This window comes from Schistocerca americana, chromosome 5, assembly GCF_021461395.2.
Source record: "Schistocerca americana isolate TAMUIC-IGC-003095 chromosome 5, iqSchAmer2.1, whole genome shotgun sequence".
In the NCBI taxonomy this organism is placed as follows: Eukaryota; Metazoa; Arthropoda; class Insecta; order Orthoptera; family Acrididae; genus Schistocerca; species Schistocerca americana.
This window is the reverse complement of record NC_060123.1, coordinates 329,365,339-329,387,608: the sequence shown is the minus strand read 5'-3', so window position 1 is coordinate 329,387,608 and position 22,270 is coordinate 329,365,339. Positions and strand designations below refer to the sequence as shown.

The window sequence follows — 22,270 nt, the reverse complement described above, 5'->3', positions numbered from 1 at the left end:
ACTACACTAATGTGTGCCATTCACACTGCATGTCCTTGATCCTTGGGGACCAAGTTCCTCCCTATGTTGCTGTAACTGTACTGGCTCTTAATGACAAGTCATAATGCGCCAAATGGCAAGTCATGAGACTAACACTACTGACAATGCAGTCTGAACATCATTCTTATTAAGTTGGGTACCTGTACAGTAAATATTTTTCCATCTACACTGGCTCGAGTGGTGGAAGTTTAATTATAAGTTCTCTGTATTTGCTTTCTTTATTTGTACCTCTTTCTCTATACCTGTAAAAATAATATATTGATTTTGTCCCCTTGCAATTAACTGCTTCACCTAGAGCTTCTTTGCCAGCTTCATGTAAAGTATTAACGATACATTTAGTTGGCCCAATGATTTGTAATGAAGTACTTCCATCACTTTCCATTTGTTCTGTCTCGTGACAGGCAGTGCCATCTCCAAAAGAAAGGTAAAGTTACTTAGAACTATTTAGTAATGTTTTTTATTTCTTGGAGACCCATTGTATGTAATCATCAAAAAATTACAGGATGAATGTGAAAAGGCAGGCTTCACTGTTCTGAAGAGGATGAATGACATTTTATTGCTGAGCTTTGCTTTAATGCATAATGGCCTGTTTCATCAACCTCAGGGTGAGGCCTTGAATTTCTAATCCCATGTGCTGCTTTGTGTGTCAGCACTATTGGCTTACCAGTATTACCACTGTCAGTTCCAAAGAAAGAAAAATGCAATGGAAAGTTGCATAACATTGACAAGAGTGCAGTCTTCCAGCAGCACAAATGACAGGATATGATTACAGAGAGCAAGAAAACATTGCACCAAGAATTCTTGAGCTCCAAAATCGCTCCACCAAATTTGAGTTATATGGAAGGCCATCAGGAGAGTTCCAGTTGAGAGTACAATGTGCCATTTCATTGCTGAAAACAAGAATGATATACTCCAGGCCAGCAGAGAAGACATTGACCAGATAGTAGTGTAACATTTTGTTTGAATGATTGCCATTGCCACACAGGGATCTAGCTTTCTGTCACTATTGAACAATCACTGAGAGGAGTTTTTACTATTCCAGTTCTACCAACAGCGAGGTTCACAAAGGCCTTTTTATGTAGGAGCTAGATTTGGCATTGTTTGAAGCACATATACATCATCAAGCCATGACTAAATCCTTTACAGTGTTTTGTGGCACCACATTAGAAATACTAGGTAGGTCTACCTTGATTTGATTTTACTGTTATTTGAAGTGATCTACAAAACTACCATCAAGTAGCATTGACTTCTATCTTTATAGAGTCTTAGAATATATTATGAACTCAAATGAAGCGAAGTATATCTAACAGAATGATTCTGTAAACATTGATCTTGCAGATACCAACTAACATTTTCTCCCATGACATTCTGAAAGCCATGGATCAAGGGAAACAGGTGGATGCAGTTACTGTTATTCTTGATTTCTGAAAAACATTTTACTCAATTCCAGCCAAAGCTTATTAACATAAATGTGACCATTTGTGACTGGACTGAGGATTTCAGATACAGCATTGGATATAGAACTGTCCAGAGTTGTAGAAGTTAACTTCAGGCACTCCTTAGGGATGTGTGTTGGGACTTTGCTGTTCATGTTGCATGTTGATAACCTGACAGCAATTGTAACTTAGGAAATTTTCAGATGATGAAGTTATCTTTAGTAAAGCACTATTTGAAATTGCTGCACAAATATCCATTCAGATAATGTTAAGATTTCCAATTTTTGCAAATATTTGACTTTATGCTTAAACCTAGGTAAAGCAGATGGCTGACTGTGGCTCATTCGTAGGATACTGGAGAGTATACTCAGTCTACAAATAAGAACCATTGTAGAGTATTGCTGAAGTGTGGGATCCATACCAAATAGGGCTAACAGGTGTACTGAAAATGTACAAAGAAGAGCAGCATGAATGGTTACAGATTTGTTTCGCCAGTGGGATAGCATTACATAAATGCTGGAGAAGAAGTGGCAGATGCCTGATGGATGTCATCTAACCCATGAAACCCTACTTACTTAGTATTAAGTGAGGAATCTAGGAATATAACACATCTTCCAGTGTATCATTCTCATAGGGGCTTTGAAGACAAGATTAGATAAATTACACCGTGTACTACCCTTGCTCCATAAGTGAATGGAACAGGAGGAGAGACTGTTTCTGCTAAGATTATTGCAGCTTTTTGTGTCTCATTGTTATACCCAGGATAAACAACGTCAGTGACAGACTGTTGGCTTATCTCCATCTCAGATGGCTCTCAAATTTAACTTGAAAAGAGTTTCCCATAATAACTGATTTAAACTGGGTCTTTTCGATCCATGCCAAATTCATCCAAACTTAAGAGGAATGTATGTCTGTAAAAAGAGCCACATGCTGTAAAGTTGGTCTCTTCAGTCTGTTCCAGATCCTTTCAAACTTTTGACGAATGTATGTCTGTAAAGAGAGCCACACGCTGCTTCTTCTTCTTCTTTGTTCATGACTACTGTCTTTTCCTTTGACTGATCATACACAAATGATTCACAAAGCTTTCGGCTACAGCCTTCATCAGGAAAATAGAAACACACACCAATCATACACACAAGCAAACACACCTCATACACACATGACCATCATCTCTGGCAGCTTGGGTCACAGCTTCTGGAGTTGGAGATCATGTGTACGTGAGGTGTGCTTGCTTGTGTGTATGGATAATGAATAAGTTGCTCTTTTTCTGATGAAGTCTGTGTCTGAAAGCTTTGTGTAAGAGTCTTTTAATTGTGCCTGTCTGTAACTTAATGTATCATCTTTACAGTAAGTAGTAATCTATCTTTTCCTACATTGCTGATATTCCTACCTGGAATTTCCATTGTTTGATCAAATAAAAAGATGGGGCCTCCCAGCCAATAGTGCCATATGATCACTTCATTTGAAACAAAAGATTTGTTCCACACAGGATTTCACTCTCCTGAAACTGTCTTGATATTCATCCTACTGGTAGTCAACCTCTTTTTTCTCTATATTTAATAAGACACTGGAAAATAATTTGTAGGAAACAGGTAAGCAGCAAAATTCCTCATGGTTGTCTGAGTCAGATATGTAGTGAGTGTTTGAGGCCACTGTTCAGTTTTCAGAGATTTTTTTTTCTTTTTCTCAAATATTGCACTTTATGTAGTTTCTCTGCTAGCATGCCCATCCACTTTTCCACATTTTTGTGAGTACTCTATCTTTCCCTGCATGTTTTATTGTTCAGTGGTTTTTAACTTGTGTGAAATTGTAGTGATTCTTAGAATTTAAGTCTCTTCTGTGGTTCTTCCCAGTTTAAAGACATCAAAATAGCTGTCAAACATTGGCAATTTTCCTCCCTGTTTGGTACTAGAATGTTGATCTTCCTTTTAAAATACAGAGATTAAGGCTAATATTCTTATAATCCTTCCATAAAATGTTATAAAACTTTCTGGTGTTATTTTTTGTCTTCTTTCAGACTTTCAACACAGATTTTATCAAGAATGCTTTTTTTCTGCTCTGATTATCCTCGTTGAATAAAGTCATTCCATTTTTCCATGGTTTGGTTGGAATACCATCTCTTCTGGACTTTATGCCTTTTACTGAGAGCATCTCCACCATTTCCTTATCTTTTCATTTATTTATTTACATTTTCTTTGCAAGGAGCCTTTGTAATGATGGCTTTTGCAAACATCAGACTTTATAGGTTAGGTTATGTTAGGTTAGTGTTTTTTAAGGTCCTGTCGACAACGAGGTCATTAGAGACGGAGCACAAGCTCAGGTTAGGGAAGGACGGGGAAGGAATTCGGCCGTGCCCTTTCAAAGGAACCATCCCAGTATTTGCCTGAAACGATTTAGGGAAATCAGAGAAAACTTAAATCAGGATGGCTGGAGACGGGATTGAACCGTCGTCCTCCCGAATGCGAGTCCAGTGTGCTAACCACTGCACCACCTCGCTCCGTCCAGACTTAATAGTATGGTTATATTTACACTTATAAAATACACTATATTCTGTAGCTGTTGCTTCTTATGTTTATTTTTTACATTTGTCGCATTACAACTGATATGCTAATGCCTCATGTTACAATCACTAGCTTAAAATTCGTTGAAAGAATATAAACAATCTTCTATTAGAAAAGATTTTAATTTTGTTTTAAAAACATTTCACGTGTATGTTCATAGAGCATTTGGTAGCTTGTTATACCAAATCAAACCACTGATATATGGACTTCTATCAGTCATTTTTAATGTCGTTCTGTTACAGAAATAGTTACACTTTGTTCTAGTGTTGTGACCATGTACATCACTGCCCTTGATAGCTTCTGTTGGTTGACTTCTAAAAAAATACGACTATTTTGAAGATGTACATAGAATATATTGTCAGATATTTGTGCTGCACAAACACTTCACGACATGAATCTCTATGTCCCATACCATGTATATGTCTTATTGCTCTTTTCTGTAGTAGTAGTAGTAGTATTCTTTTTAAATGTACATCAGCTGCACAGCCCCATAGTTCAATTCCATAATTGAGAAAGGGATAAAGTGTTCCATAATATACTAATTTCAGTGCTTGGCTAGGAACCATCTTTGCAAGCTGGCTGAGGAGATATATGGCACTACTGACTTTTCCGCCTATGAAATTAATGTGGTATGTCCACCACAAATTTTCATCAACATACACACCCAGGAATTTACAGTTACCATTTTCTGTTGCAGAGATATTACACACACTATTCATATTGTTGTGGTGAGAATTGCCTGTTTTAAATGTTAATAGTTGAGATTTGGTGACATTCACCTTGAGACCCTGATCATTGAAGTATTTTCTTACTTCTGTTAGACCACTAGTAGCAAGAGATTGTAGCTCATTAGATTCACTCCCATAGAATAAGATTGATGTGTCATCTGCATAGCTTACAATATGGGAGTTAATGGGTTGTGCAATGTCGTTAATATACAGGGTGTCCCAGCTATCTTGTCCACCCAAAATATCTCTGGAACAATAAGAGCTATTGGAAAACGACTTTCACCGGTATCAATGTAGGGCTGGGGCCCATGAATGTACATATTTGGAAACATTCTAAAACGAAAGCATATGTGTTTTTTAACACAAACTTATGTTTTTTTTAAAAGGACCTCCTATATTTTTTCTTCAGCAATCCATAGCATGACAAAGCACATACACAATGGCGTTGATTGCATCGCAATATTCCCATTACATCCCCAGATATTAAGACGCGAAGCTGACACTTGAAACACCCGACATGCGCTGCTAGCGCACGTCCTGAGGCTCAGGCGTGAGCCCCATGCTGCCCGTAATCGCGATGTGATTGACATGCGTAATCGCAATTCCATACTTATCAAGAGGTCCGAAACGAATAATACGTCTGCTGCGCGATTACGGGCAGCATGGGGTTCATGCCTGAGCCTCAGGACGTGCGCTAGCAGCGCATGTCGGGTGTTTCAAGCGTCAACTTCGCGTCTTAATATCTCGGGATGTAATGGGAATATTGCGATGCAATCAACGCCATTGTGTATGTGCTTTGTCATGCTATGGATTGCTGAAGAAAAAATATAGGAGGTCCATTTAAAAAAACATAAGTTTGTGTTAAAAAACACATATTCTTTCGCTTTAGAATGTTTCCAAATATGTACATTCATGGGCCCCAGCCCTACATTGATACCGGTGAAAGTCGTTTTCCAATAGCTCTTATTGTTCCAGAGATATTTTGGGTGGACAAGATAGCTATGACACCCTGTATATAAGGAAGAGAAAGGGCCCAAGGAGTGAGCCCTGTGGTACACTTTGTAATACAGTTCACTGGTGGACTGGGAGTTCATGATTTTATTATCTAGTTTGTATCACAATTTAGTGCTTTGCTTACAATTCAGCAGGTATTTGGTTAAGATTCATGGCTTGATCCCCAATACTATAAGATTTTAGCTTTTAAGAAGTACCCTAGGTTTACTGTATCAATTGTCAGGTCCAAGAATATACCTGCAGTCTGCATCTTCTGATCCAACAGACAGTTAACTTCTTGGATGAACTGTGTAACTGCTGTGGTTGTACTTAGCTCTTTTCTGAAGCCATGCTGCGAATCTACAAGCAGTTTATGTTTTGTGAAAAAGCACTTAGCTGATAAAGGATAATGCTTTCAAATATCTTACTAAAAGTGGGAATTAATGATATTGGTCTATAGTTGGAGACATCTTCCTTACTTAACTTCTTATACACTGGTTTCACTACACTCATTTTTACAAACGTTGGATACATGTTTTCTCTAATGCTGCAATTAATCAGGCGAGTAAGAGGTTTAGAGATTTCTTTTAAGCATGCTTTAGTAATAGCACTGGATACGCCATCCCATCCAGATGAAAATTTTTTCTTTAGCATGTATATTGCCCTGCGAACCTCCTGCTCATTCACTTCCACAAATTCAAATTCGGTACACTGGGTGAGATGGCATCGGGTCTCTACCTGTGAATCTATAATATGGGTTGATTGTTTGCCAGAAGTGTAGTAGTTATTAAAAATATTACATATAGCGTCTGGGTTTCTTATAATGTTACCATCATGTCTTATGCTAAGTGATTCCATGTTCATCTTGTTGGGACCTTTTCGATATTTGTCAATCAGCTTCCAAGATGCTTTGCTTATGTTGTCAGACTGTTCTGTTGTTTTGCTGTTAATCTGATTCCTTAGGTTAACAATTTCGGTTTAAAAAGTTTGCTTGGCCCTATTGTATTTTTTCTTGAAATCCTGCATAGTAGTAGCTTTATAAAGCTGGTTTAGATCATGTTCTTACTGCCTTAGTCTAATCAGATTTGGTGGGAGTTTTAGTCTAGGATTACTTCCATTTTGACAGTGTTTAACTACCTTCTGGATTTCTTTGACTGGACAACTATACTCATAATGATGCAGTAGGGTTGAGTAGAATTCATACCATTTCTCATCCGACCCTTTTACCTGGTACACAGAATCCCATTTCTCATTTGCTAGTTTGTCTTTAAGAGCATTAATATTTGAGGTATTCAGCATTTGTTCCTGTAGCACAATTTTTGTTATTGTAGGCACAACTGAATTTATGTGTTCTATCACCTGACAGAAGTGGTCAGAATAAAAAAAATCTAAGTTACTGTAATTTACCTTATCTATAACATCTTTGTTGATTATAGCATAATCTATTCTAGTGGAACATGTGTCCGTCACTCTGGTGTCAGATTTGCTATATTGACGAGATTGTATGAGGTCAATACATCGCCGAGTTTCGAGTTTACTGTACTATTTGAGCTTACATCTATATTAAAGCCACCTAATATAATAAGGTCATTAGAACCGGCCTGACCAACAACACTACAAAGTTTATCCATAAACAGCATTACATCAGCATTTGGTGGCCTTTATACTCCATCACTTTATGCTTTGGTAACTTAAGATCATTACTGTGGAGTACCTTACCTGTCATTTCAATTGATCCTTCTTTGGTGTGGTATTCAAGAAAGGAATTTTTTTTTAGCTTCTATATCCTTATTAACATAAACTGCCACACCACCACCTTTATGGTTTTGCCTACAATAACTATTTGCTAGTATGTAACCTTCTAATCTATAATTATTATTTCACTGCATTTTAGCCCATGTTCCATTATTACTAGTACATGTGGCAAGTGTTCCTCTGTGAATATTTGTAGTATATCTAGTTCGTTTCTGAGATATTGCACATTTAAGTGCATTAACTTTAAGGGTGTTATCCCTTCTTGTTTATTTACCATCTTGCATGAATCAAAATTGTTTGAGTTACACTTTTTACGACATTTTGCATACACTGGTTTTTTAGAACTGTCCTGCAATGACTGATCACTTATTTCACAGCCTGGCTTTTCTTTGCGTGAATGGGACTCAGTCATATCCGAAATACATCCCTGAAAACTATTATTATGGTCCTTTATTCTAAAAAAGTCTCGTGGTTGTAGCCCAGAGCAATTGGAGCTTTCTCCACACTGTCTTTCTCGCACAGTTTGCTTATGTGGGAAACTAGCTTCACCTTCCCTTTCCTGTTTAGGTGGAATCCGTGTTTTGTGTGTTCATCACGACTCATCTTACTGAAGTCTATCAAATGTACATGGCTAAATTTATCACACAGTTTCTTTAGCTTGGAATTGTAGTGTCGAATCTCTTTGTTTACACACGACCACAGTGGTAAATCATGTCTCACTAGCATTTCTGTGATGACAATGTTCGTTTGAAATAGTTTTGGTAATATGTTACGGGAACATCGCAGGGCTGTCTTGCTTTCGTTTTTGTATTCGTCGTTGCCGCCACCAATAATCACAATGTGAGCGTCTTTGTTCAATTGACTTTTTCTGTTGTAATATTCTCCACCACTGCAATCAAAATTGCACCAGGCTTGATTTAAGTGAAAACTGTATGCTTTGAATGCATACTTCCACGAAAACGTTTGGATAGATCTTTTCCATGACTGTTGGCATAAAGAAGGAGCCCTTTGGTGCATCTTAAGGTTGGCAAGTTCTTTTCTGGTTCTTTAACGGCAGTTTTGTGATTACTTTCTTGTTTGTTTATGTCTGTTGTGTTACCACAATCCACTACTAGTGCTTAGAATTTGTTTGATAATGGTATCACTGGGGCTGTACTTACTTGTTTGTTATTTTCAGCACAAGTCTTATTTTCTGCGCGGAATGACCATTAACAATGGCATTGTCTTGAGTTAGGCGATAATTCCAATCCACTGCTTTATATTTAATTTCCAGCTCTTGATATTTCCTCAGAAGTTCTTGATATTTTGTATTGATTGACACTAAATCATCTGTTAACATGCTTATTATTTTTTCTTTTGTCTTTAGCTTGTTCGTTATTTCATTTTCTGCGGCACTTATGAAGCAGTGTCGGCATGTCCAGTCATGTTCATCTTTTATATATTTCAAATTGACTTTGACACATTTATCGTTGGTACCAGTGCTTGCAGTCGACACACAGGATACCTCTTTTGACCTTCTTCAAGCAAATTTTACAAACCTCACTATCACTTTTTAAAGAAAATGAGACATCACTACACGAAAAATGTGCACTCGATGCCATTTTGCCAAAGGATTTTGAGCTGCTTTTGTGAAAGATTTGTTTATGTCTCCCTAAGTATCCATTCCCGTTTTTGATAAGTTTTTTTTGGTAACTATTTTTGTATGGTTTGAGCAATTATATGTAAATCTTTGTCTTATTTTCAACTTTACTTTGGCAATCCTGACATTGGCATTTATGGTGTCTCTTTTATTGTTGGTTATTGTTGCAATATAATCAATCTTAAATTTACCTAATAAAGATTAAGGTAGAGGCAGGTGTTTGGAAGGGCTCTAAAATAAGTAGACATAAGGACCAATATTTTCTATTTCTGTTAGTTCTTGTATGCATTGGGTATCTTACAATTCTTTTAGATTCATTTTCATCTTACGTGGGCATTGAAGTAACCAGCTAAAATTTTCACATTTAAATAGGGGAATTTATAAGATCTTATTTCCAAGTGTCTCCCAAAAGAATTCTGTTGTCACTTTTGTTGATATGGATTATGGAGGCATGGCTCAAGCATTGATGATTGTATAAGATGTTTTTTGTATCTTAATGTTATTAGCAATGCTGACAATAATTTATCAGATGGTAAATTAAGCTGAGAAAATAGTTAAAATTACAGACACAGGAAGTCTAACCATTATATAGTGATCAATTTCTGGGGAGGAAAGAGAGAGTGATTGGAGAAGATTGCAAAGATGTGAAAGATTACTCAAAAAGAGGTTTGAGAAGAAGAGCAGGAAAATATAAGAATAAACTGCCCTTCTCTCCCTTCTCCTTCCCTCCACCCAGCTGCCGGCCGCGGTGGCCATGCGGTTCTGGCGTTGCAGTCCGGAACCGCCGGCATGCCTCGGGCATGGGTGTGTGTGGTGTCCTTAGGTTAGTTAGGTTTAAGTAGTTCTAAGTTGTAGGGGACTTATGACCTAAGATGTTGAGTCCCATAGTGCTCAGAGCCATTTGAACCATCCACCCAACTAATCTATCTTTCCTCCCTGAAGAAGGAACCCATGGTTCTGAAAGCTAAGTTCAGCATTTCCCACTGTAAGTATTTATGTACTAATACTAGGAACTTTGCCTCCTTAAGGTAAGTAATGGCTAGCCTGTTTATTCACAATTTTCAAAAATAATTTTATAAGAGGGTATTTCAGGCACTTCTTGTAGAGGCCTGAACATCTTGGTTTCAAGAGGTTTCTGCATATCTAACAGACATAGCAAAAGGGAAGAACTTTTCAATTTCTAGTACATTTATTAAAAACACAAATTTTTGGATGGAAATATATATATGACAAAAAATAAAATGTGCCCATCTTTTCATTACTTGCACATTTGTATAAAATTGTAGATCACACACAAAGAGCACAATGAAAGGTAATACAAAATATTTGATTACCACAATACCATCAGTCATGTTTTGAGTTACGTACATTTTGCAGAAACATTTGATGGACAAATTTCACCATACCTACTTCAATTTTAGTGAAGTGTAAAAACATGTATATGACAACCCCTTATTTTTAATCCAACTGACATGTAAAGAAGCATCATCCACATCAGTTTAATTTGGATAATTTTCCACTGCAATCTTTTTATGAATCATGGGATATTTTGAAATGGTATGGACATTAAGGACTGTTTACTAACACAGCCATTTCATTTATCATTACAGTTAATTATAGAATACAAAATCTGATAAAGCTTAAATCTGTAACAGTAATAATATTTAAGATGTATATTTCAAAATTTCAGAATAATTCATAAATTAGTGCATGTTTCTGAGATAAAAATAATCAAATATTGTATAAGCATTCTTGCTGCATGTTGGAATATTTAATGATGTGATGAATTGAGGCAGCTAAACATTCATTCTGACTGGCAGGATGTTTACAAATACATTGGATGTTCTGTATTTTTTAAAAACACTTTTGTTATAAAGATGTCTGTTACAATCTATCTGAATACCTGTTGAAATTACGTTTGGAGCAACAAATATGACAAGGTTTTTACATGTATCAGTGACTTATTTACTTCTGAACAACCTCGGACATTTTGTTGCATTGACAGTTATGGCAAGTACAATGGGGAAACAAAGCATACACTCTCATGCCCTTCTGAGCTATTCTTATATAGTTAACATTAGCTCACTGTACTTCAAAGAATAATTATTGCTATTATCAATGCTGAAAATCAGCTCAAAAATAGTTTTGAGGCAATATCTGTCAAAAAGAGAGAGAGAGAGAGGAAAGGAAAATCAGCATTATATGGGCAAGTAAAGGGATTTTTGTTACTCAGTACAGCATCTGATAATAGGTACAACTTCTGTTTCATTTAGGGCAATGGTGCTCACAATTCAAATTTACTCCCCATTACAGTGGCTGGTAACTACTTGTAATATGAGCCTTCATGGTATTATTATAAGAAAGTATACAGTCAGTCAGTACACTGTTTAGTATCACAGCACATCTATTGCAGGACTCTGAATATTAACTGCAGTAGAAATTGCCAACTTCACACAGTTCTCCTTATTTAAAAATAACAACAACACATTAAAACTCATGGTTGCACCACAGTTAACTTTATAGGAATAAAATGAAATAATATGGCAAGAGGAACAAAATATATGAGATTCAACATAATGCTCATGTGATTAATGGGACTACTACTATATAAACCATTATTACATGCTTTGGCTGGTAAACTGAAGAAAATCTGATATGGTTTTCTTTACAGGGATACTTTCTCTTGGTAGTTCAGTCTGTTATTTGTTTCAAATATTATTTACAGTCCATGCATATTTACAGTGGAATGTGAATATGCTATATACAAAACTAAGTAATGCCACTGAGCATACATACAATAACCACAGATACAACAGACACATATATTTCAAATTAAATACATTTTCACATAAATAAGACACACACAATATGACATTAGCACAAACATGAGGGGACAAAAAGCAATACCATGGCACATCAGTAAACACTTCTGTAGTGGAAGTAGAAAGCTCATGGATTAATGAAAGAGAATGGGCCTTTCTTTTACTTCATCTTGTTGCAGGCACATCATTACTAATATTAGAGATACATTGCTTTTACCTGCAGTACTAATTGAAATTTTACATTGATTGCAAGTCATTCTTTCAAATATTTGGTATTTGAAAATGTCTTCTATTTCAGACTAACACATTCTCTCCAGATTGTCCTCATCCTTTGGTTTGTTCTTCCTTGTCTATTATTAAAACACAGTATTAAAAATTTTATATAAATCCTTTTCAACTACAGAACACTGTATTCTGACAATAAGATGGGTACAAAATTCAACTGGTAAAACACTTAGTTCACATTATCACACACATGACTTATGTCTTTATATGAAATTTCTTTTTGTTCAGTAATTTGGCCAGTGCAAATTTTATTATAGCTCTGTACTCATTTCATGTGCAACTTCATGTCCATTGGCCATATCAGATTTACTGCTGGATGAATCCCCGTTGTTGGGCTTGTACATTGTTTGAGTTTCTAGAGGTTCTTCATCTTCACATATAGTCTCTGTGTCATTGCTCCAAACAGAGCTCATCGTGCTTGTCTGAAAGCAAAGCAAATGAAATACGTTTCAACAATTGTGTTAGTGCAGGATTAATTGGTCTGTGTTAGTTACAAAGGTTATGACTGTAATTAAAATATTTTACTTAGTGACACTACAGGTGATTGTACTGTGTAGTTTCACAATTCAGGACACAGAAATAATTTTCATATAGCCTTTGCTTCCTTGTTTGCTTTCAGACTGGAGTCCATATTACAGTGGGAAGATATTCAACAAGCTCCTGTCTAACATGAAGCAAGAAATGGGGGCTCCCTGCTGTTTCAAAAGGAAGTTAAAAATGTGTCTGATTAGCCACTCTTTCCACTAATTATCGGAACATCTAGATTCAACAATAGAGAATTTCTGTTAGTTACATGCCAAATAGAGTATCCATTGTAGAGTTGCATGAAAATTAGTGGTGTACTGCAAATAGGAGTAATTTTCTCTGAAAAATACCACTTTAATCAAGTAATGTTAAGCTGCCAACAGCAGGTTAAACAGCAGTTGTATAATATAGCTGAAGAGGTAGGATTTACAATGTAGCAGCTTTCTTTTTAATTTAGTCAGTTACATTTAGCTGTAAATAGCATGAATAGCACTAAGCAAAGCAATAATTTGTTGTCAGTACAGAATACAGATTTTCTTGTCGCTTGTTAATGTATTGATGGGATCTACAGAACACAATGAATGAATGAATTAATGGGCAGAAGGAACCACAATATGAAAATGATAGTGAAGAAAGACAGCAGTTATCATTTCTTCAGTGTAACGATATATTTTTTGTAATTGGGTCAGGGTTTAAGCCAATCTTCTTGCAACTGGCATTTATCATTAGTAAATAATACTAATCTAAAGATATATGGAATGTTTATTGCAGAGAGACCTTATGTTTTAGAAATTGTACTAAAATAACTATGGACAGTGAATTAATGTATGAGGAAACAGACCCTCAAACAATTTTGTCCATTCATAATAAATAAGCATTAGTGACCATCAGAGACAACTGCAATCATATAAAGGAAAGTAACTACTCAGCAGCATTGAGCACCACTTGGTTTCTTATATGCAGAAATAAAACTCAATATTTCAGTGCAAAGAAAGTATGCACATACATTGGACTCATCAGATATGAAAACAGTTCAGTGGTATGTGTTATATTATTTCCAGAGAAAAGGTGAATAAAATTCCATATATTAAGTGTCAAGAAAACTTTGTATTGGAAACTTCATTACATGGTGCAGCATGAAAAAAGGCTCAGTTTATATGCTGATAAACTTCACATTCATTAAGACTATAGCATTATGATAAGCTGCAGTCATGGGCGTTTGTAATGAATAAGAAGTTTTATATGGATGGCAATATTGACTTTTTTGGAAACACATTGTTTTCAAATGAAGCGACTTTTTATTTCTCTGTGGCACTGATTTAATTTTTGAATTTAGGCTTCCATGTATTGTCACTGAATTTGTTCAGTGTACATTGAAAAGTAGGTTGATCTGTCCATTTTTTGTTGTTGTCATGTATTTTGACACATAGGAGTACTCTGAATGTTATAACCATAGAGAATTGCCAACCCTATATTCTGTTTTTTGGGGGATGCTGCTGTGCCCCCTCCCTCCCCCCTCTCTCCTCACCATACCTATTGGACTATAGCTGTCCGCAAGTTTCTGTATGATAAATATCCCAACTGCAGGACTGCGGGTAGTGGACCTATTCTCTGACTGTCATCATCTTTTGGTTTTTTCCTCTAAAACAGACATACATAAAAGAATGTATTGTTTAAGAGTTGGCATTACATAAAGGACTTCATATATTTGCCTAAACTGGATGACATCTCCATACTGAGAACTTGTATTAGACATTCAGTTTCTACAGTCACAGTGAACATATCGAAGATGCATGTGTGGCGAGGATAAACTTGACTGTGTTATGCTTTGTTCACATGTGACACTTTACTAAAGAACTCAGAGTAAATTGAATTGTTTAAGTAGTTTTGTTTTCATGTTTTTTATTATGTTTTCTGTGAGCATGTAATAAGTAGAAGGTTAGCAAAGGTTCACCCTGATATGTCATCATCTGAAGTTGAGCTTGAATCTGAAATTAATTCTGGAGGAATAAATTACACTGAAGAAAATGTAGCTCAATATGTTCATATAATTATGTTATGGAATGTTCTGTCAGAATGTAAATAATTTTGGAGTGAAGGTAAAAACTCGAGCAGTTTTCATTCTTTTTTGTGCCTGTCAATGACTTAATGCTTCCACTATTTGTTGAGTTGTTACCATCAGTCCTAAATTATTAACTTGTTCTTTTCTTATAATTTCTCTGCCAAGAAAGTTGAGATTCTTAACTCATCATGGACTTATCAATCAATATAATTCCAGGTCCTGGCACTTCTATTGCTGCCGTTTATATGTGAAAGGTGCCTGGGCAAGACTCAAAGATAGAGCAGCTTGTTTGTGAGCAGAGTGGAGGAGGAGCTGATGGGCATGGATGGCAGACACAGCAGAAGGGCAAGATGGGGGGGGGGGGGGGGGGGGGGGGGGGATATAAAAGTGTCGTGCTGACATTTACGCAGTCCACTCCTCAGAGATACCTGATGATGGCAATGTTGTCACTTACCAAAATGTTATGCCTGTTTCACTCTGACATCCAGCCATTCACCCTTTAACTACTTCATCAGTACAGACTATGATGCAAAACTGACAGATCAAAATTTATAGGAATTGTGAAGGAGGATGATGATAAGGTGGAAAGAGGTCGGGTGGGGGGGGGGGGGGGGGGATGAATTAATGAATGAATGATGTCTTCATTTTAGTATTTTGTAATACCCTGAGTTATATATTCATTTCTCTCTTGATATTGGGTACTGGATAATTTAACACTTTTCATGACATCTGTGTACCCCTCATAAAATACCAACAATTGGGTCTGAAGATTTGAGCTGGTGTTAGTTTTAGAATGTATGCATCATTGTTATCATAATCATTATTGTTACTGGATACAGTGTTACATATGAAAGTAGTTCATGGCCAGAAGACATGTCAAGACAGTGATGTTTCCAGACCCCAAAAAGATTTGGGTGATCTGGATCCTCCTCTCCACCACCAGCTTTTCTGAACTGCACGGGTAATAATTATCCTCACAACAAATTTTCCGCTCTCAAAATCATCCTGGCCTCAACCTACAGTAACATACTGCCCCACATTCTCCATACATCCAATTGTTCCTGCTCCCCCCTGCTGTCCCCTTTTCACAATTCACCTCCCATCACCCTCATTGTGCACTGACCTCTGCCAGTGCACACCCCTGACTTTTGAATGTGTATGCATCTATCTTTTCTGAAGAATAGATGGGCCAAAAGCTTACACGTAACAGTCTTTTCGTCGTACCTGTCTGCAACTCAGCATGTCATCTTTACGGTGTGTAGCAACCTATTTTTTTCATAACATTGTGATGTGCATAATGTCAGAGAAGGAAGGGGAAGAGCAATTTGGTTTCGAAAAGGGGGAGGTTTAAAAGGAGCTGTAGGACTCATTAGAATAATTGATGAAAGATGTATAGAAAGAGGAAAATGGAGTTTGTTCAAACACCTGGGAAAGATCTTTGATCAAATGAAATGGGACAAGATGATGGAAATTCTAAAATTGAAGAAGGTGAACTGGAAGTACAGGAGACTAATTAAGGGATTGTACAAAGGCAGAAAGCAACCATGAAATAGTATGACAGACAGGTTTGAAATTAGAAGAGGATTAAGACAGGGTTGTTGTCTTTCACCAATGCTGCTTGTTACGTGTACTGAAGATGTGATAGTGAAGATGCTAGAAGTAGAGAAGGACTAAGCATAGGAGGACAGAAGATCAAATGCAACAGATGTCCTGATGAAATAGTGTTTCTTGGAGATAAAACAATATCTCGCAATAGAACACTCTCCTGAGATGAATAATTACAAGAGTATGGAATAAAAATCAGCACAAAGAAACCTAAGGTCATGAGAGTATATGACACAGAATATAAGAAAGTGAAAACAAAAGAAGTTGAAAGGCTGCCAATGCAGACATTTATAGAGTATGATAACTGATAAATGGATGAGTGAAGTAGAAACAAGATCCAGAATTACAATGCCAAAGCAAGTTTTCCAGAAAAATAAATGATTATTATGCAGCAGATTTCGGTTGGGGTTAAGGAAAAATGAGTGAAATGCTTTGTGTGGAGGTGTTTCTGTGCAGTTGTGAAACTGGATATACAAGAAGAGAAAAGAGAGAAAATTGTAGCTTTTGAAATGTGGGTTTGAAAGAGAATGGAGAAAATAAAATGGATGGATAAAGTGAAGAACAGTGAAGTATTGGAAAGGGTAAAGGAGCAAAGAACCCTCATACAGCTGATCAAGGAAAGGAAAGCAGACTGAGTGAGACATATAAGGCAAGTAAAAGGATTCTAACAACAGCTACTGAAATACATATGAAAATAGAGAGGATAAGAACAAAAAAGCCAGATTGAAGTGAAAAGAGGGAGATACCAGACTATGAATCAGATGACGTGGAAAAGGATCAGAGAGAGATAGCAATGGTGTCAGGAACCTGCCAATAAGCAGAACATCTTACGGCAGTGATGAATTTGGATTTCCTGTTAGGCAGTTCAAGAATACCTCCAAAGTACTGAACCAAATGTTTGATGATCCATCTAAGTTTCTGAACTCTTATGTACAGAGATTCTACCATTGTGGAAATAGCATCACTGCAAGGACAATGGTGGAGGTCCTATATGTTAGCACAGGACGAGAGTTGGTATACGTTATGAAATGAACCTTAGCCAACTTACGGTTAATCCTAAAGCTCATTAGAAGTAGGAAATCCAGGCTCAAACTTTGATCCTGACTTAAATTTTCATATGTTACTTTATATGACTTGTTTGTGAATGTTATTACTGTTTAATTACTCTGCTTGTATGTATTTTGGATTTTGCATTTATTAATCATGTCATGCATACAGTTTGTGGCCATAAAGTACCCCATCACACTGCTATGTATCAGAATTTTTGATTTGCTAAACAGTTATCAGGTATAGTTCTTGATGTTATCTGACAACATCTGTAACAATATGCTGTAATTATTTAGTCTTTTCTGCCTGTAGTCATGTGATAGGCATGTGGTGAGTGCCAGAAAAAAAAAAAAAAAAAAAAAAAAAAAAAAAAAAAAAAAAAAAAAAATCCACAGCAAATTTGACTGAGATGTTAGAACCCTAAGGTTCCTTGCTTCAAAAAGGTGATGTGTCTACACTTTAATAATGTTTTATATTTGTATTTGATGCAAGCATTTTCCAAAGGACCTGGCAATCATTTCAAATGATATAATTTTTGAAATTATGATGTATGTGAAATGGATACAGATGTGTGGGAAAAAAAAAGAGGATCAACGGAGTGTCAGAGAATGCATATTAACATGTCAAAATGAAGGTATTCTCTGAAACAGTTTCACTGAAGAAAATCATGATGCAGTTGCAACATTCAACCTGACTTAACTGGAGTAAAATGTAAGTTCTTCTGTAGGGTCACATAACGGATGTGCAGAACTATAGACTACCTTGTAGAAATGTGTAACATATATTGCACTCATGTAGTTCTTTTTTGGAGGCCCAATGACATCTATGTAGGAATCAACATTTTCTAAGAGCTACCTGTGTGAAACTGAGCTTCATCGGCCTTTAGATCTAGGTGGTAGTAGATAGCATAGCTCACATTGATACATTTTTCTTATCTTCCATTCCCACACTGTCACTTGGTAAACACAGTGTGTGCTTACGAATAAGTGAACATGTATAAAATTGGATAGAAGAATTCCTAGCACACAAAACCCTGTAATTTGTTCTTAATGGGAGACGTCATCAGAAGTGAAGGCAGCATCTGGCATACCTCAAGTTAGGGAAGAAACTATCTGAGGCAAAGATTAGCAGCTGACCGTACAAATAAACATAATGTAATTTTCAGTAACAGACAAAAAATCTGATATTGTCCAGCTACAGAATTTGTGATCAGTCTCAGAATCAATCACATCTTTCACGTACCTAGGAATATCCCTCTGGAGAAAACTGAAGTGCAACAACCACACTAATGTAGCCGTGGGGAAGATGGGTTTCAGACTCAAATTTGTTTCTAAGAATCATGAAGCACTGAAAATCATGGACAAAGAGGTCATCAACGAAGCTCTTGTTCAATCACTTCTTTAGCACTGTTTGTCAATCTGAAAGCTTTACCAAGTTTTAATATAATAGAGAGAAAAGATCCAAAGAAGAGCTGCATATTATATGCAGGTCTCTGTAGTGAATGCAAGATAGTTACATGAGAGACTATGTGTGTTCTGGAAAGCCTTACTCACAAAATTCTGAGTAATCTTCCAAACAGTGTCAAGAACATATCACTTTCTTCTACATACATCTTATGTAATGCCTCTGGCACTAAAATTTGGGCATGGATACCAACATGTTTTCCTCTCCCATACCATTTGTGTGATGAGTAGAAGGGATGAGTGGGTGGGGTAGGTGGTGGAGGTAATATTTCTGGTACATCGTGAAACCTGTGTCAGTCATTGTATGATGGCTTGCAGATGAAGAAGTAAAAGACAATTTATCAAGGAAGACACTGTCATACACTAGACACTGAACTATGTACAACCTACAGTACTCTTCTGTAAAGCAATCGTTAGAAATATATTTTGGGCCATAAAATCCATTTGTAGGCATCATTCTGTTTAAAATTCTAGTCCCTCACTATTTTCTGGCAGTGAACTGGCTTACACAAATAGTAAGCCTGTACAATATTCCACTTCTCAACATTAGTTCATATGGCTTTTCATTTACTAAAATTTAAAATGCAGTGCAAGATTGCCGATTCCCTACAGCAGTGATGGAACATCAGACAGAGATTCTACTCAAGTTTCATTACTGGTATATAGTTTTGAAAATGTTTCCATGAATCTTTAAATATTCTGGAATGTTTCAAAAAAATACTGTTTTTTATTGGGTTGGCTGTTTATCAGGTATCATCCCAAATTAGAGTTACGAGTACATTCAAATTTAAAAGATATAAAGAAGTCCTACATGCCATAACATTACATTATTTCAATTTTTTGTGAGTTTCAATATCTATAAAACTCTCATATTTTATCTACAGTTTTTTATGATTCTATGTATGCAAAGTAACTAGATACATAAATGTATTCACACCAATTTGCATATTGTTGTAAGATTTTTTTCGAGTCTCTGAGCAAATTAACATTATTTGATTTGAAAGGAACATGTAAATGTATACCTTCAAAATCTGATTGATTTTAATCATTGCTACAAACCAACATTTCTCCTTTATCATAAAAGTATTTCTTATCCATTGTTTGCTTCCAGTTTTGGAATTATGGTTAAGGTTCAACATACATGGTGTCCCAGGAAGAATGACCAATATTCAGGGATATGAGAGGAACAATCATTTGAAGCAAAAAACATCATATGAATACATGTCCTGTTTCCAATTGTTCTTGTAAAATGACTGGACGTATCAACAATGTACATTAAAGGTGTTCTGTCTTGGAAGCATTCAGAAAAGGGCATATGTCCATATGGAGTTTTTTGCTTCAAATGAGCATTCCTGTCATACCCCTTAGCAGCAAAATTCGTACTGGGACACCCTGTACAGTGAACAACAGGGTCGTTAGAGACAGACAGAGGCAGACAGAAGAAATGTCACCATCTCAGTGGCAGTGACTTGGGGAAACCATGAGAAGCATGAATCAGGTTGGCTACGTGGCAATTTGAATTCCCCTCTTCAAAATAAGAGCACTTAACATCTGCATTCCTTACCTGATTTTTAAAATTTTTGTATCACAAAGAAGAAATGCATGACTTAATTTATGGAAAACTAAAATTTTCTTCCCCCCGCCCCTCCCTGTATCATGCACAAACGTGCCACAATATAAAATAATAAATATCAGGTGATGTTTATGTTTGTTTCCTTACACAACTTCTGGTTTTCCAAGTTCCAGTTTGCATAACATACTAATAAGTGTGTTACTCTAAAATTCCACTGAAAAAAAAAAAAATGTATGTTCTGTGTAGGACAAAGCACAGACATGTCAATTTTATAATTTGACAATATTATGAAAATGATAGATTTCTATTCACCATATAACAGAGATGAGTTGAAGACAGGAACAACAAAGACTACTAAACATGTAAGCTTTTTCTGGTTACCTTCCATTCGGAAAGTGGGTGCACTCAGCGACTGTTATGTGACTTATAAATTATAGAGTGCAGCAATCAGTCGTCCATTTTTACATTTTATTACACAAATCCAGATTTTGGCTAGTAGCCAGCCATTCTCAATGCACTGTTTTCTATTCTCAATGCATGCAAGTCCCTGTTGTATGGGAGTCAGTGACAGTTCTTTGAAATTTCAAAGAACTGTGACTGACGCCCAAACAACAGGGACTTGCACGCATTGAGAGAAGAATATAGTGCATTGAGAATGGCTAGCTACTAACCGAAATCTGGATTTGTGTAATAAAATGTAAAAATGGACAACTGATTGCTGCACTCTATAATTTATATGTAAGCTTTTGGCAAAAAGGTCTTCTTCTGAAATAGGCAACATACACAAACATATTCATGCAAACACAGCTCACACACACACGTAACCACTGCCTCTGGCTGCTAAGGCCACACTGTCAACAACTGTGCATGATGGGAGAAGCAATCTGGTTAGTCAGGGTGAGGAGGAGGCTGAGGTAGGGAGAGGGAGGAGAGCAGGATACGAGTATGAGACAGTAAACTGGTGTTTATGGGAGCACACAGGGATGAGGTGGAGAGAAGGTAGGGCAGCTAGGTGCAGTCAGAAGGTTATATGGAGGGCAGGACAGAGAAGGGGACAGGGAAGGGGGCAGAAAAGGAGAGAAGTAAAAAGACTTTTGGTGTGCTTGTTGAATAGAAGGCTGTGGAATGGAAACAGAGAAGGAGATGGTGGGTGAAGGACATTTACTAATGAAGGTTGAGGTCAGGAGGGTTACAGGAATGAGGGAGCCAGCCACAAAGGAGCATTCCTCTCATTATGCAATACCACCCAAAACTGGAGCAACTGAATCACATTCTCTGCTAGGGTTTTGATTACCTCTCACCATGCCCTAAAGTGAGGAATGCCCCACCCACTATCCTTACCACCCTTCCTACAGTGGTATTCCATCACCCACTGAACCTACACAACATCCTTGTCTATCTCTAGATAACCCCTGCTCCCAACCCCTTGCCTCATGGCTCATATCCCTGTAATAGATCTAGATGCAAGACGTGCCCCATACATCCTCCCACCACCATCTACTACAGTCCAGTCACAAGCATCATCTATCCCATCAAAGGGAGGTCTACCTGTGAAACCAGTGATGTGATCTACAAGCTAAGTTGCAATAAATGTGTTTTGTTCTAAGTGAGCATGACAACCAGCAAGTTGTCTGTCCGCATGAATGGCTTCCGACAAACTGTGGCGAAGACAGCTAGACCACCCAGTTACTTAACATGTTTTTCATTTCAGTGACTGCTTCACCTGTGGCATCTTGA

General features: G+C 36.8%; 2 protein-coding genes and 1 non-coding gene across 3 annotated transcripts in view; 1 reads left to right on the top strand and 2 right to left on the bottom strand.

Annotated features, from left to right (window-relative positions):
• The window catches only part of LOC124616345 (cilia- and flagella-associated protein 161-like), a 153,540-nt gene extending 138,873 nt beyond the window's left edge, over window positions 1-14,667 (top strand). The window contains exon 8 of the mRNA XM_047144653.1: window positions 12,878-14,667. The gene's annotated coding sequence lies outside the window, so the exon portion shown is untranslated. The remainder of the gene's footprint in view (window positions 1-12,877) is intronic.
• Window positions 3,900-3,972, bottom strand: Trnaa-cgc. Its single transcript has one exon. It is a non-coding gene; the product is annotated as a tRNA-Ala (tRNA).
• The window catches only part of LOC124616344 (band 4.1-like protein 4), a 621,141-nt gene continuing 609,240 nt past the window's right edge, over window positions 10,370-22,270 (bottom strand). The window contains exon 20 of the mRNA XM_047144652.1: window positions 10,370-12,680. Coding sequence (XP_047000608.1) covers window positions 12,510-12,680 — 171 coding nt within the window. The 3' untranslated portion in view covers window positions 10,370-12,509. The remainder of the gene's footprint in view (window positions 12,681-22,270) is intronic.